Consider the following 15,000-nt stretch of genomic DNA (forward strand, 5'->3'; position numbering starts at 1 on the left):
TGGGTCGCTATTAGTTAGTTTAAGTATGCTTGTTTTATGTTCATTAACGCTTTTTTTTCTTCTTTCTCCTTGTCCCCTCCCCATCTCCTCCTCTCTATCCATATATCTCCCATATACCCTTCTCCACCTCCTTCATTTCTCCTCTCCTCTCCCCTCCCACTTCTGTTTTCATCCCTCTATCACCACCAACCCCATGCCCACACCCCTACTCCATCCACTCATCCCCCTACGCCATACAAACCCCCCAACCCCCACCCCTAAAAAAAAAAAAAAAAGGACTTCTTGGCATCCCTCTCCACGGTATCCCGGGGTACGACACAGGAGAAGCTTCAGTGGATCTTCGGCCTCTACGACGTCAACAACGACGGCCTCATCACCAAGGCGGAGATGGTGGACGTCGTCAGCGCCATCTACGAGATGATGGGACGCTCCACCGAGCCGCAGGTGGAAGAGACGTCCGCTAAGGAGCATGTGGAGAAGATCTTTCATGTAGGTATATGGGGGTGAGGGGAGGGGGTGAAGGGAAGAGGGAATAGGGATGAAGTATGAGGGGAATAGGGGAGAGGGAGAGGGGAAAGAAAATGGGAAGGAGGAGAGGGGAAAGGGAAGGAGGAGGGAGAGAGGGGAAAGGAATGGGAAGGGGAGATGAGGAAAGAAAATGGGGAGAGGAAGAAGGGAAAGAAAATGGGGAGAGGGAGAGGGGAAAGGAATGGGAAGGGGATATGAGGAAAGAGGGAATGAGGAGGGAGAGAGCGGAAAGAAAATGCGGAAGGGGGTGAAGTAAAATGAGAATGGGAAGGGGGATGAAGAAAAAGGAAATAGGGAGGTTGAGAGGGGAAAGGGAGGATAGAGACGGGAAAGGAGATGTGGAGAAAAGGGAAAGGAGCGAATGAAGGATAAGGAAACAGAGAAGGAATGAGGGAGAAATGGAATAGAAAGGGAAAGAGAGAGAAAAGGGCGAAAGAGAAAGTAGGTTAAAAACAAACTGAAGAGAATAAAGATGAAGTGGAAAAGATCTTCCATATTTGTCTGGGCAGAGTGAGGCGGAGTCTGTAAGAAAGAGGAAGAGGAGAAATAGAAGAAAAGAAAGGGGTGCAGAGGAAGAGAAAGGGGGAACGGGAATCGGGGATAGAGAAGGAAGCTAGGAAGAGAGAGAGGAGAGAAATGAAGAGAGAGAGAGAGGAGAGAGAGAGGAGAGAGAGAGGATAGAGAGAGAGAGGAGCTAGAGAGAGGAGCTAGAGAGAGGAGCTAGAGAGAGGAGAGAGAGAGGAGAGAGAGAGGAGAGAGAGAGGAGAGAGAGAGGAGAGAGAGAGGAGAGAGAGAGAGAGAGAGAGAGATAGAGATAGAGATAGAGACAGAGACAGAGAGAGAGAGAGAGAGAGAGAGAGAGAGAGAGAGAGAGAGAGAGAGAGAGAGAAACGGGTGGTAGAGAGAAAATCAAGAAAGGAAAATTCTAAGGAAAGGAGGAAATGGAGCGACAGAAGAGAAAAATATGGAGAAAGAATAGGTAGAGAGAGAAAAGGGAAAGAGAGAAAAATAAAAAAACAAGTAATACAAACCAATCCCTATCCCCTTTCAAAAAATCAATCAATAAATAGATCGATAAATGAAAACAATAAACACCAAAGAATTGACACTTTCTCCCTTCCAGCTGATCGACGCCAACCAGGACGGCGCCATCACCATAGAGGAGCTGGCACAGTGGGTATCGCGCGATGACACCATAATACAGAGCCTCAGTATGATGGACACTGTACTCTACACCCGCAGAGAAGCCGCCTCCTCCCCGCCCACGCACCCACCCTCTCCCCCCACTCACCCTTCTTCGCCGCCCACGCACCCGTCGCAGAGTCAGCCATGAAATCGTCTGCTCCGCGCGTTTAAAATTTGGCGGGAATTTTCGAATGTGTCTTTGGAATTTTTTCTATGACTACGGTTTGTTTTCGAAGTCTGTTAGATAGAAAAAAAAATTGTATACTGTGCTTCAAGACAGTTTGTTTATTATCTATATATCTGTGTATGTTATTCATATGTTTCCATTGTCATTACGAGTCTTAATGACATTATCACTGTTACTACTATAAGCATCGTTATTATTATATGGTGTCGTTATCATTATCGTTATTATCGTTATTTATACTATCATGACCATAGTTTTCATGATCACAATCTTTATCATCAGTATCTAAGACAATCATAATTATTTCTTTTGTTGTTGAAAATCACCTTTTTTCTTAGCTCTTCGTTTTTGAAGACTAACCTTACGGGAAGAGAGAATACGCCTGACTCGGAAGCTATTCTCTAAAATAGTTGGAACGATAACAATACAGGTTTGATAAAATTATTACGAGTCTATCGTGTTTTTAAAAATGCATTTGAGTTTTATATCTATTATAGAAAAGAATTATCGTTTCAGTGATATTTACGGGTTTATCAAATGCATTTTCTTGAATTTAGGTTATAAAGGTTTTATCAAATGGATTTATTTTTAAAGCAGTCCGGGATTACACGATGTTTCCCCAGATAATCAAGATATCCAATTTGTACAATTATATTTGAATTGTACGTTGATTTTTGCAAGTTGACTAAATGTCTTTTATTTATTTTTCATAGAACGCAGATTAAAATTTGCTGCTTTTGTATGTGGAAATATATTTAAATTTTTGGATCTCTCTCTCTCTCTCTCTCTCTCTCTCTCTCTCTCTCTCTCTCTCTCTCTCTCTCTCTCTCTCTCTCTCTCTCTCTCTCTCTCTCTCTCTCTCTCTCTCGCTCTCGCTCTCGCTCTCGCTCTGTATGTCTGTCTCGCTTTCTCTCGTTTTCTAACTCTCTCTCTCTCTCTCTCTCTCTCTCTCTCTCTCACTCTGTTATCTCCATCTCTCCTATCTCTCTTTATTTCCCCCCCTCCTTTATTTTCTTTCTTCTTCTCTAAGCGCATTACAATAAGATTTTCAGGGATAATATTAGTATTGGTAATATTTTTAGGCTGGTGGCCCCTTGGCCTTGGAATATGAATGAATTTTCGATGTTATTAAATGTGATCTTTCTTCCTTTTTCCAGAGTGTGATTATTGCATATTTTTTCTACCTATCGGGCCTTAAAAAAACGACATGTTGTTTAGGTATTTAAACCAGGATCTATGTATTTATAGTACCAGCTTACGGTAATTAGTGACTTAAGTCGATTATGTGTAATGCGAACGTTTACCTTCATAATGAATTGATTTTTATTTTACACACATGCGTACGTGTGTGTGTGTGTGTGTGTGTGTGTGTGTGTGTGTGTGTGTGTGTGTGTGTGTGTGTGTGTGTGTGTGTGTGTGTGTGTGTGTGTGTTATTGCGCGGAAGCCCCCTCCCAACCCCCACATTCTTGATCCCGATAGAAGGGGAGGGCATGAAAGCTACCACGGAAATTGCGGGATAATGTGTAAATAATATACACAAAATCAGTCACTATATTGTCTAATGCAGGAGGCTGTTCCCCCTGCAATCCCCCATGCCGCCCCCCAACCCCCGCCAAGGAAAACAAAGAATCTTCCACGTATTTACTGCAGGCGCGAGCTTGCGACCGCCATGTGAGAACAGCGTTGCCAACTATGTCCGACGCTCCCTCCTGCAGGGATTGGGGGACGGTAGCCCCCTGCGTTAGACAACATAGTGACTGATTCAGTGTACATCACTTACTCTTTACCCCGCAATTTCCCTGGTACCTTTCATGCCCTCCCCTTCTATCAGGACCAAGAATGTGGGGCGTTGGGGATTTCCGCACAATAATTTCTATATATTTGGAAACTAGACAGTTAGAGGAATCCAACGATGCCAAAATCATCATGATCCGTTATGCGGAAGTATTGAAAAAATACATAATCATATATGTACCTATATCATACACATACGTGTATGTACACACACACACACACACACACACACACACACACACACACACACACACATATATATATATATATATATATATATATATATATATATATATATATATATATATAATGAATTAAGAAATAAAGGAAAATAGTGTCAACACTATTTTCTTCCGACAACAACTATTGTTTGTACCAGAAATATAACGGATTTTCCCAATATAAAGAAAAATGAGGCAGGTAATTCAATAAGCTTAGATTTTGTTCAAAGAATCGTCCCAAATACTACGACACAACTATAAATCAGTTTTGAAGATTATACCAAGCAAAGTCTTTTTCCAAACTTTTTTTTGTAGCAGAAATATTTTTTAAATGCCAAAATAAATTCAATAACTTTCAAAATATACGTAAGACTTACTCAAATAGCCATAAAGGGAAACACAAAATCTACAGATACATTTTACAGCCATTTGACCAATACCGCTACGGACAGTGCTACTCCATGTGGTTCTGGCTTAACCTCAGAATCTTTGCGAGCACACGATTTCAAGCACTGTGAAAGAGCACTGCCACGCCATCATGGATCACGGTGGTGCTTGCAATGGGTTGAGAATCCAAACGGGAAAGGCTAGATCAGTAGCAACTCAAGGAGGTGTCATGGCGCCTGAATATATTTTTGGAAAAAGAACACATGGGGTTTATTTTGATGACGTCACAAAAGTTACGGATGCTTTGTGAATATGGTCGATCATTTTGGTCTCTTCAAATTTCAAAAAACCTGGAAAATAATGGTTTTAATGGTTATATTTTCACTGAAAAATCATCAAGGCAGACGCCATGACACCACCTCCAGTTGCTACTGATCTAGCCTTTCCCACATCCAAACGCCGATCGCAAATAACACAGAATAGAAGAGATCAAGGAGACTAATAAGATCTATACGATTCCTTGGCAGAGATGACGATTTAAACAAACATGTATTTCGCGATGTGTATATTTGTGTCTCCTTTGCTTACCGTTTCATCTTTGACAATATATATTCCAGTAGAGTATGGAAGCAATATGGTATCGGAAGTACATTCTCTAATTAAATTAGGCCCTATCACACTAGCACTTTTCCCATCAATTTCTGGGGTTCTGTCTGAATTTGAGGTTTTCCGCAAGGATCGTCTACAAACGGAACGCCTCCTAGACCAAGACGGTTACGACCGTTTCCGTCTGACTAATTTCCGTATTGATCTGCTATTAATAAATTAGATAGGATGAGTGAATGTAATTATAAGCTAATACTTTAGAACATTCGTATATACATCATCACATTTCTTTAAAATAACGTAATATGTATGAGAACGTTCGTGCGATTCGCGGGACTTAATTCCGATAGCGCCATGTTTGTTTACATGATTTTCATATGTTCATTCGGAAACGCAAAAAAAATGACGGAAAAAGTGCTAGTGTGATAGGTAGTATGACTGTTTGGCATAGGAGGATTATGTGGAAAGGTATGAATAAGAACGAATATCTTCACAAGAGATGTATTTGACCGGTTTCGAATATATCTTCTACGAAACCGGTTAAATACATCTCTTGTATTAAGAAGATATTTTTTCTCATTCATACCTTTCCACATTTGTCAACATGAATGCGGTTCATAGGAGGATTAATCATTTTGTGTATTTCTGCTTGATAATGTATTGTTACTTTTTATCCTGGCAAATCAACCTTCTTAATGTATTTTCTTTAATTGGATAGACGTAAGTAACGAAATACTACTTATTAATAGGGAAAAAATCATATAAATATTGTTATTTTTAGGTTTGAAAATTGAATGCCACCCTTCAATACAGTGTAAAACAAAAGTATACGATTATAGTGCATATCAACTGTAACAGGTTTTATTTTTTTGCCAACAGGTAATTCCTAAGTAAGGAAAATTGTTGAAACAGTTTTTGTACAAAAGTTTTAAATATATATATGAAGTACTGAACTTGTGTTTTCTCCCTCCTTTCAAATATGAATTACCATGATCACATTATTTAATATCCAAATATCTCAAAAGAAATAAATGTTCAAGTGATATATCAGGAAAGCTTGGAGGCCAACCGTTATAAGCGTTTAAACGCTTTTTCAGGCCAATCCCAAATATATTCTTCTCTTGATTTTTAGATAAAAACAAGACTTATGATTTGTGGAAGAATGGTGAGGTCCATTTAGAATTGTGCCTGATAGTTACTTCAGGATTATTGAAAATTCCGTCATTATCACAAAATCATAGCATTTTTTGTTGGATAATAATGATGATAAGGATAAGCATAATAATAATAATGATAACGAAAATATAAATAATGATAATAGGAATAATAATGATAGTAATGATAATAATGATGATAATGGTGATAAAATAATAAGGATTAGCATACTAATGATAATAATGATAACGAAAATATAAATAATGATAATAGGAATAATAATGATAGTAATAATAACAGTAGTGATGATGATGATAATAGTGATAAAAATAATAAGGATTAGCATACTAATAATAATGATAGTGAAAATAAAAATAATGATAATGGGAATAATGATAATGATAATAATGATGGTGACAACAATAATGATTGTAAAATGATGAGATAATAACAAAAAAGCATGATGATAATAATGATAATGGTAATGATAGTAATGCTTATAATGATGATGATAATAAAAATAGTATTGATATAATAACAATAAGAATGATAATGATAACAATAATGATAATAATAATGATAATATTAATTACAATAACATTGTTATTGTAACAATAATGATAACGATATTGATGATAATAATTCAAAAATTATAATAATATTAATAATGATAATTATGCACATATAACAATAAAAAATGGTAATAATGACAGTAATAATAATGATAATGTTGATAATAACAATTATAATGATGATAATAATAACAAAGATAATAAAGATCAAAATACTACTACTACTAGTACTACTACTAATGATAATAATGATAATAGTAATACGAATAGTTATAATGATAATAATGATGATGATAATAACAATAATAATAGCAATAATAATTATCATTATCACCATCATTATAATAATAGTAATAATAATAATGATAATAATAATAATGATAATGACAATATTAAAAATAATAATGACAATATTAAAAATAATAATAATAATAATGATAATAATAATAATGATAATAATAATAATAATAATGATAATAATAATAATAATAATAATAATAATAATAATAATAATAATAATAATAATAATAATAATAATAATAATAATAATAATAATAATAATGATGATAATAATAATTATAGTAATAATAATAATAATAATGATAATAATAATAATAATGATAATAATAATAATAATAATAATAATAATAATAATAATAAAAATAATAATAATAATAATAATAATAACAGTAATAATAATAAAGATCATAATGATAACAATGATAATGGTGATAAAAAAAGTTATTGATAATAAAAATAAAGATTTGTTTATATAATTATCTCGATCTCGATTTTGATAGATAATGCCCAGGGCTCTGATAAGCGCACATCACGCATATTTGGGAGTAAAATGATGATTGTACTAATAATAGTAATAATTACCGCAGTAATGATATTGATAGTGACGATAATGATAACAGAATATATTGTTGATCTAGCTTGCTAACAGGGCCATCTAGTGAGTATATTTGTAGTCTATTCGACGATATGTGACCCTTCCGTTTTATTAATATTTGTTATAATATTTCGGCATCGAAGTTCAGTAATGAGTGCATATTATTAATTTCTAGAATTAAAGAGATCCTTTAGCGTATCTTTTATCAATGGAAACAGAAAAATCTATTGTTAAAATATTCAAACGCCGCCATCTAACCCGGATTTAGTGATGTAAACAAAGAATTTGAATTGACAGACCGCGAGCTTGTTTTCAAATTTTCGTAAGTATATATTTCCTATTTTTGTGGAAAGGGTAGGTCATATACCAAGATAGTGGTTATTTGAGTTACATTTGCTTGATCAAGTGGAACAAATGGATTACATAGGGAGGCTTCATATGTAATGAAACGGGGATGATAAGAAAGTTGGGCAATATTTAATACTTTGCTATACATTTACATTGTGACTGCACTAAAATAGGGAAAATCTGATGGCACTGTCATAATGAAAGGGAAAAAGCACACACAGTGATATATCAAATAATCATTGCAGACAAACAGTAATGTCGGAAATTAATAAATGGAGAGTAAGGCCACGGCAATTGGTGGGGTTCCACGGGCAGAGACTCAGGGAAGTAGTACTCGGTTTGAAAATATGCTGTAGCAAGTAATGACAATGTAAGGGCTGTGACCTGCGAGCTAAGGACATTTATGGTGCGAGCAACAGTAATAGTTTTTCATCAATGTATTAGACCTGTAAAAAATGGCAGCCCAGACTGTAGAGTATTATTCTTGCTCGGGAATATTACATTTTTTCATGTGCGGAAAACATCATTTTGTCTATATTTGTGCAGATGGATCTGCGGACAGATGATGAAAAAAGTGCACAGAAAGGGCAAAAGAATTTTATGCACAGATGATGATTTAAAAAAGAACTAACTGTGCGCAGAAAGTTACCCGAGAACTACATTTGCACGGACAGAATTTGACCAAATAATTTTTGAGCGGGGAACACGTTCCCCTCGCAGACCAAACTCTACAGATTGGTAGGCAGTGAGCAACCAGAGGTTTTTTCTAATGTTTTGATCTGGCCATTCTGATTTATTTGTTCATCTTCTCTGAAGGGAACAATTGGACTGTAGATAATTTTGTGATAATCACCAAACAAAGGAGGGGTAATATAAACAAAATGAAACTAGAAATCAGAAGTTGTCCAAAGAATTAAGAATGTAGTTGTAAAATATCAATATTTGCTATAGAAGATTCTTAACAATAATGCTCTAAAGTAACATAATAATTGAGTTACTGTTACTCGTGTTTGTTTTTCAATATGGATGGACTTTGTTTTGTTTTCTTGTGTTAGTTACGTTGGAATTCAAATATATGCGAGAAAGAGAATTGGGTGTGAGCAAAACGATAATTGTATGACTCAAAACTATTGAAGATCAGTGTTACTGTGAGGTTTTGCGTGTTTACCAACCTGTGGGAAATACAGCGATCAGGTGGAGCCTGGGGGGTGAAGCCCTGGGTTAGGAAGGGTTTTGCCTCATACAGCAGTTTTTTTGGATTTCCAGGAAAGGCTGGAATAATCTGGATGTAATCTTATAAAAGGATTTTGTTACTTGGTAAACAACTACCAGTAATTTCATTTACGTCATTTGTAATGGAAAATAATGGATTCATTGATATTATACCATGAATAACTGAAACAAGAAATAGTAACTGCAAGATGGGATATTTGTGTGAAACTAAAATTTTGCAAAACAAGTCTAATGCAGGGAATCTGCTCCTTGCTCTCCTACCCTGGGGATTTACCACCCCAGCCTGGGAGCATCCAACGCCAAGTCTGTCCTACACTCTCTCGTAATGTACATACGTGGTGAATTCTTTGTCATCCAGGACAGGGGTTTAGGGACAGCAGACCTTCATTAGGTGGGTTGCAAGAGCCACAGCCAACTGCATTTCAGTGTATATTGACCAACTCTGCATATTATTCATATTTCACCTTGCAACTTTCATGCTACCTTTCAAACCCTCCCCCTGCTACTGGGACCAAATTTGTAGATATTGGAGGAGTTGGTTAATCTTTACGATATGGATGTACTAAGCTAGGGAAAATTGAAGATGATATTCTTTTAGGGGATATAAAGTTGCAGTCATCAGACACAAACAGTAACACTGCAAACAAAGGGAAAAGATCACTGAAAGTGCTGCTCACAGCATAAGTTCACTTGGTGCTCCTGAGCTTCAGCTTGGGAGCACCAGGCATGAGGTGAAATTTTTATATTTCTCTCATCTGGTATTATCCTTTTGAATTGAGTTTTGAAGTAAGGTACTGTAGTATCTCAGAAGTAATATTTTTCCAAGGATTTTGTATCAGATTAAAATCTTGTTTACTAATATAATCTGAAGTTAGAATTGATGTTAGCATGGCATGTTAATGGTGATTTTAGTTTATTAACTTTGATTACACAGAGAGTCACCATTGAAACAATTATGAGTCATCTTTGTCTTGCCTCTTAGCCCTTTTCCTAGATTTTCAGAATGGTCCTTTTGTATTAGTGCTATTGATACTTGAAAACATTATGATGATCCTAATTTCAATAGAATTACAGAGTTGAAATGGATAGCATTAGAAAAAATTCAAAGAATTAGGAAATCAGGTGAGGTTTTGTAGGACCTACTAATTAATTTTTTGATCACAAAAATGCAGTGGACAGTACTTATCCCTGGTGCTAATAGGTTGAAAAGATGGGTTGAATTATATTTTGTGGTAAGTTTTATTTGGTTGACGATCCATCTTTAAGAATAGTATATATTTTTTTTCAATGACAGACCATGGGCAAGCAAAAGAAAGACATCGGGGAATTTGGTTACATGAGAAGGATCTACAACGGACTCGCCGAAGAGATTGCAACTTTGCAGAAGCGACTGAAGGAGCTGGACAAGAAAGAGAGATTCTTGCGTGCAGAGGCCCTAAAACACCAAGTACAACTAACTGCAGATTCAGAAATCAAATGGTTTGTGTGTTTTGAGTTTACTGTGGCTAATAGATTTTTCTTTACTATTCATTTACTTTTTATTCAAGATGAAAAAAGAAACATTATGACAATGAGTATGTGTACATTTTTTTTCTTTTCAGTTTTCTTTGTTTGAAAAATATATACAATATCTTTTACTCATTATTCTTTTCTTTCCTCACAGTATTCTAAAATCCAAAGGAGACTCGATTCACTTGACGGAGGAACACACAGACATTGTGAAGAAACAGCGGGAAGGACAAAGGACTGTTTCAGCCAACCACGTGATATCAGCCAGAGTGGAGGTGGAAGCTGTTGAAGGAATGGACGAGGAGGAGGAGGAGGAGCAGCAGCAGCAGCAGCAGCAGAAGAGTAGAAGTGCTCCAGCAGAATTAGGGCTATTGAAACGCTGGAAAGTTGAGGGGAAGATTGGCGAATGTTCTTACAGCATTAGTTTTCTGGCTGGCTGTGATGTAAGTTTTTGATGTATCTTGGAAGTTTTAGCAGTAAGCTAAGAAAAATCAAATGTGACAATTTCTGTAATGCAGTTAACTTTGCCGGAGGGTGTTTTTATGATTCTTTATTCCACAGTTGGAGAATCCACTGGGCACAATCTTGCAAATTGAAAACCTAAGTGCAACAGAAGGAAATCCTGTAATCCAAGATATTATTGACTATAAGCAAGATGGTCCATTTAAAGTACAGCAGCTAAGCAATCTTCTCTTTGGGTTGCAGGTATGCATTGGGTCTTTCTTTTTTTCTCTCTCTCTTTATCTTTCCTTTTTTCTTTCTTTTCTTCTCCCTCTCTTCCTGCTCTCTCTATGTTTATCTGTAAGGGTGGTTTAAATGGAATACTAAGACGTTATTATTGCTGGTAATGTTTTGGATAGGGAAAGTGAGATACTGAATGTAAATGGAAGCAAGATGCCTAAAACAGACACTTAAGCTGTAGTAGAATTTATTGATACTCTGACTTCAGTACTTTGTTTTCCACTATTTTGTACAGTTACTGCCATATAGAGTATATTGCACATCTCATTTTGCAGAACATCAGAGTGCAGGCTGCAACCCAGGCCGTGCTTCTTTTCATCTTTCTGTTTTCCCTTCAGATAATTTCCATAAAATGGATCATTGTTATTTATTGTAAAGTCCATGGGTAAAATCATTTCACAGGTTGAAAAATGATATAGATCAAACTTACCGAAGACAATGAATATATATGTACAAAGGCTTTGTTAAAAAGAATGGAAGAAATTCTTTTGACATAGAGTTCAGGAAAACATCCTGATCTCTAGAATAAAACTGAATTGTATTGGTTAATGGTTAAAACAAATTGCACATTTATTTGTTTTAGCCATTAACCATAGCATTAAGTTTACTGGTAAGGAAGTGAATAATCATATTTTGCAGTATGCTGTTAAGTCAGCTATGACTGAACAATTATACAGGTAGCATGTAGGGGTGCCACTGATAACACTTGGGTGTGTAGGAAAGGTTTTTCACATATTGACCCATGCACTTTTTGTGTGACACCAATATATCATTCATCGTTATTTAAGTGAAATAGATTACTATACTTGAAAGAAGTTTTTAATGAAAGGATATAATTGCATTTGAAATAGTTGGTAGGATCTTGAAATTTACCAATTATTATGAGTGGTTAGATGAGTATCAGATGTTTTTAAGATATTAGGCCTTTTCTTCTGAAAAATATACTCATGGTGATTTATATTTACATTTTGAACAGAAACAGAATGCATGTGGATTTCTTCTTCTTCTTCTTCAGTTCTTCATGTTTGAATGGCTAAATGTCTGAGTTTATCAACCTGTGTCTGAGGAGTAGGGCATGTATACTCAAGGGATTAGAAGTGTCAGGTCATAATAATCACTTTACTACTTATCTGATACTTAACACTCATACTTGCCAGCTGGAAAAATGAGTGTCTCTCTTGAACTCACTTGCTTCAAGAGAGACAAAGATGCATGAGAATGAATTTATTACATCGTGGCCCTTATAATTACAGATGATGTATGAAGAGAGAAATGAAGCCATTGATCAACTGAAGGACATTCCGAATTTAGAAGTCCAGCATGCAATTGAACCTGTGACCATAGAATTTGAACCTCAGGAAGGGTATCATATAAAAATAGTTTGGAAGATAGGTTTTGATAACAGGAACATGAGAGTCATTAACATTATTGAAGTTGTCTGTGATGATGAAGGTAAGTGAGGTATAGAAATAAGTTACAGGATTTGAATTGGAGCTTGACCTTTTTTGTAATAATAGCAGTATAACCATGAAATTGCTTCAACACTAAAAATTATTGGAATAAAAATCAGTGGTATTTGGAACATTAATTAATATTATTATGGGTTATGTGACAACAATGATAAGATTTCTGGTAATAAAAGTTAAATACTAGATTTACTTTAACCATAATTTTTTTTTCTTTATTTGAACAGTAACAGCAAGATTTAGCAGAAGTACAGGTTTCCCTTACCTCAGCGGCAGAGAAACTTTAACAACACCCAAGGGTGTTCTGGAGTTTGTTGAATCGTACATGGACCATTAATTGTGGCTTTCAATTTTTTATATCATAAGTAATGATATGTATATATAATTTCTTCATTTTTTTTAAGTTGGAGCTTTGTGGAAGATCCTTTAAAGAGACGAAAGAAGTTCTACTTTTACATAGACACAGGTTCATGCAGACACACAGGCAGACACAGATATACACATGCACACATATGCAAAATAATATATATATATGCCTGAGAGAAGAAAAAATATACATAAAATAGAGGAGACACCAGAGATCTAGGGAAGGAAAATATACAAGAGGGTAAGGGAGAAGCAGGACTGTACAAGAAGGGCTTGCCACACGAAAGCAGGGGCAAGTCCGGTTAAGTTCAGCGGCAGTCTACAGTTTATGGCTGGCAGTTGGTAACCATCTAGGAATGTGGGAAGTGGAGACTGTCAACAGGTGGAAAATATTTCATATCGAAAATGAGCATTTGTTTATCATGAAGGATACCATCAGTTTGCAATTATGTACACCAGCAGAACTAAAGACTGATAACTCATTCAGATAGATGATGAGGGTGCTCTTGATCTGCCCCCCAACTATGACTTACTTGTGTTGAGAGATGCACTTATTGTCCTACCACTGTATGAACAGGAAAACACGGATTGGTGTGCATATAGGGCTACTTTAGAAGTAGAGCAAGGACAAGTGCATAAAAAGTAACTAGAGAGTAGTTACCTGACAAAAGATAAGTCTATGGGGGAATGAAGGGAAGTTGTCTACACCTATTTCTTTGTTAAACTCATATTGTAGATTTCTCTGCTTCTTTAACAATATGGCATTGCTTAGTTTAATACATGTAAATGTTGGTATGTTTATATATATTGTGTATGTGTGTGCATGATTTTTATTTTTTAGAAAACTAAAATAGGTATTTAAAACATCTTATGTATATATGTCAAGCTTCTCATATTTTCTGACTAGTTTATCATCTAAATCAAAGCTTCAGTTTGACTGAGCAAATGGAGTTTCATAATGATGTAATGATGTTGAATAAGGAAAAATAAAAGATTTTTAATTAAAATTAATTTTGATTTCCCCCCCTTTTATTATACAATTCTATTAACTGTATTACAACAATAGAGATGAGAAAGAAAGGTTTTCATATGGAAACAAAATATTTCACAATCAGTTGAGGCCAATACATAATGTAGCTACCTATATATTACCTCATATTAATTTCAAGCACAAATTGTGTGAATCTCATGTTTGTAGGGCATTGACATGAAAATGTGGATGCTTATGTTATATATGAAGATTTAAGCAAAATATTTAATATATGCATTTTCAGGTTATCTGTCAGACCCCTCTTCTATTCCCTTGTTGTGGGGGGCTTAGAGACATAGACTGAAGCCCAATGTACCCCTACCTCAACCCTCACCTCAACTAATTTTGTATGGTCTTTCCTTCTTTACTTTTTTTTCTTCATCTCCAATTTGAAAGCTGTGCTGAAAGGAATGGCCTTCGTACTCCGTTTGCTCTTCCCTCTTTTCCCTTTTTCCTACCATACTATCTTGCAGTGCTCTACAACATTTTGTCTGAATCATTTACTAATTTTTACTCTTTTTGCCTTAATATTTTATCATAGTGCTGTATGAGCTTTCCTTACCTTTGGAGCTTCACCTCCAAGCCTCACCATGATCTTAATGTAGCAGAAGATTTTCAACAAATGAATATATATCTGTCAGAGTACATTTTTGGACACGCACTCACTCATATGTGAATTCTCATGCACCTGTTTTGAATTTTCCTTTTTATATGACATTTTGGTGGGAAGGGCAGGAATTAGTGTACTTCTATGATTACATGTCAACAATCATACA

General features: G+C 35.6%; 2 protein-coding genes across 3 annotated transcripts in view; both read left to right on the plus strand.

Moving 5' to 3' along the window:
• LOC113807158 (neuronal calcium sensor 1) overlaps nucleotides 1-2,636 on the plus strand; it is a 28,076-nt gene extending 25,440 nt beyond the window's left edge. Inside the window, exons 7-8 of the mRNA XM_070130044.1 lie at nucleotides 277-489; nucleotides 1,652-2,636. Coding sequence (XP_069986145.1) covers nucleotides 277-489; nucleotides 1,652-1,861 — 423 coding nt within the window. The 3' untranslated portion in view covers nucleotides 1,862-2,636. The remainder of the gene's footprint in view (nucleotides 1-276; nucleotides 490-1,651) is intronic.
• A 5,066-nt stretch (nucleotides 2,637-7,702) lies between these two features.
• Nucleotides 7,703-14,201, plus strand: LOC113807149 (uncharacterized). 2 transcript variants are annotated; one of them, XM_027358362.2, is made up of 6 exons: nucleotides 7,703-7,853; nucleotides 10,407-10,591; nucleotides 10,776-11,064; nucleotides 11,183-11,326; nucleotides 12,616-12,814; nucleotides 13,056-14,201. In XM_027358362.2, the coding sequence occupies exons 2-6, from the start codon at nucleotides 10,410-10,412 to the stop codon at nucleotides 13,163-13,165; spliced, it is 924 nt and encodes a 307-aa protein (XP_027214163.2). In that variant the 5' UTR covers nucleotides 7,703-7,853; nucleotides 10,407-10,409; the 3' UTR covers nucleotides 13,166-14,201. The 2 variants fall into 2 exon arrangements, with proteins under 2 accessions (XP_027214163.2, XP_027214165.2); XM_027358364.2 differs by lacking the exon at nucleotides 7,703-7,853 and adding an exon at nucleotides 10,123-10,234.
• Nucleotides 14,202-15,000: the final 799 nt, after the last annotated feature.

The sequence above is a fragment of the Penaeus vannamei genome, chromosome 14 (assembly GCF_042767895.1).
Source record: "Penaeus vannamei isolate JL-2024 chromosome 14, ASM4276789v1, whole genome shotgun sequence".
NCBI classification, from domain to species: domain Eukaryota; kingdom Metazoa; phylum Arthropoda; class Malacostraca; order Decapoda; family Penaeidae; genus Penaeus; species Penaeus vannamei.

Excerpts from the sequence above, each read along its gene's own strand:
- LOC113807149 (XM_027358362.2), top strand. The coding sequence starts at position 10,410 with ATGGGCAAGCAAAAGAAAGACATCGGGGAATTTGGTTACATGAGAAGG. Across the intron at positions 10,592-10,775 it reads GCAGATTCAGAAATCAAATG|TATTCTAAAATCCAAAGGAG; the intron begins GTTTGTGTGTTT and ends CTTTCCTCACAG. Across the intron at positions 11,327-12,615 it reads ATCTTCTCTTTGGGTTGCAG|ATGATGTATGAAGAGAGAAA; the intron begins GTATGCATTGGG and ends TTATAATTACAG.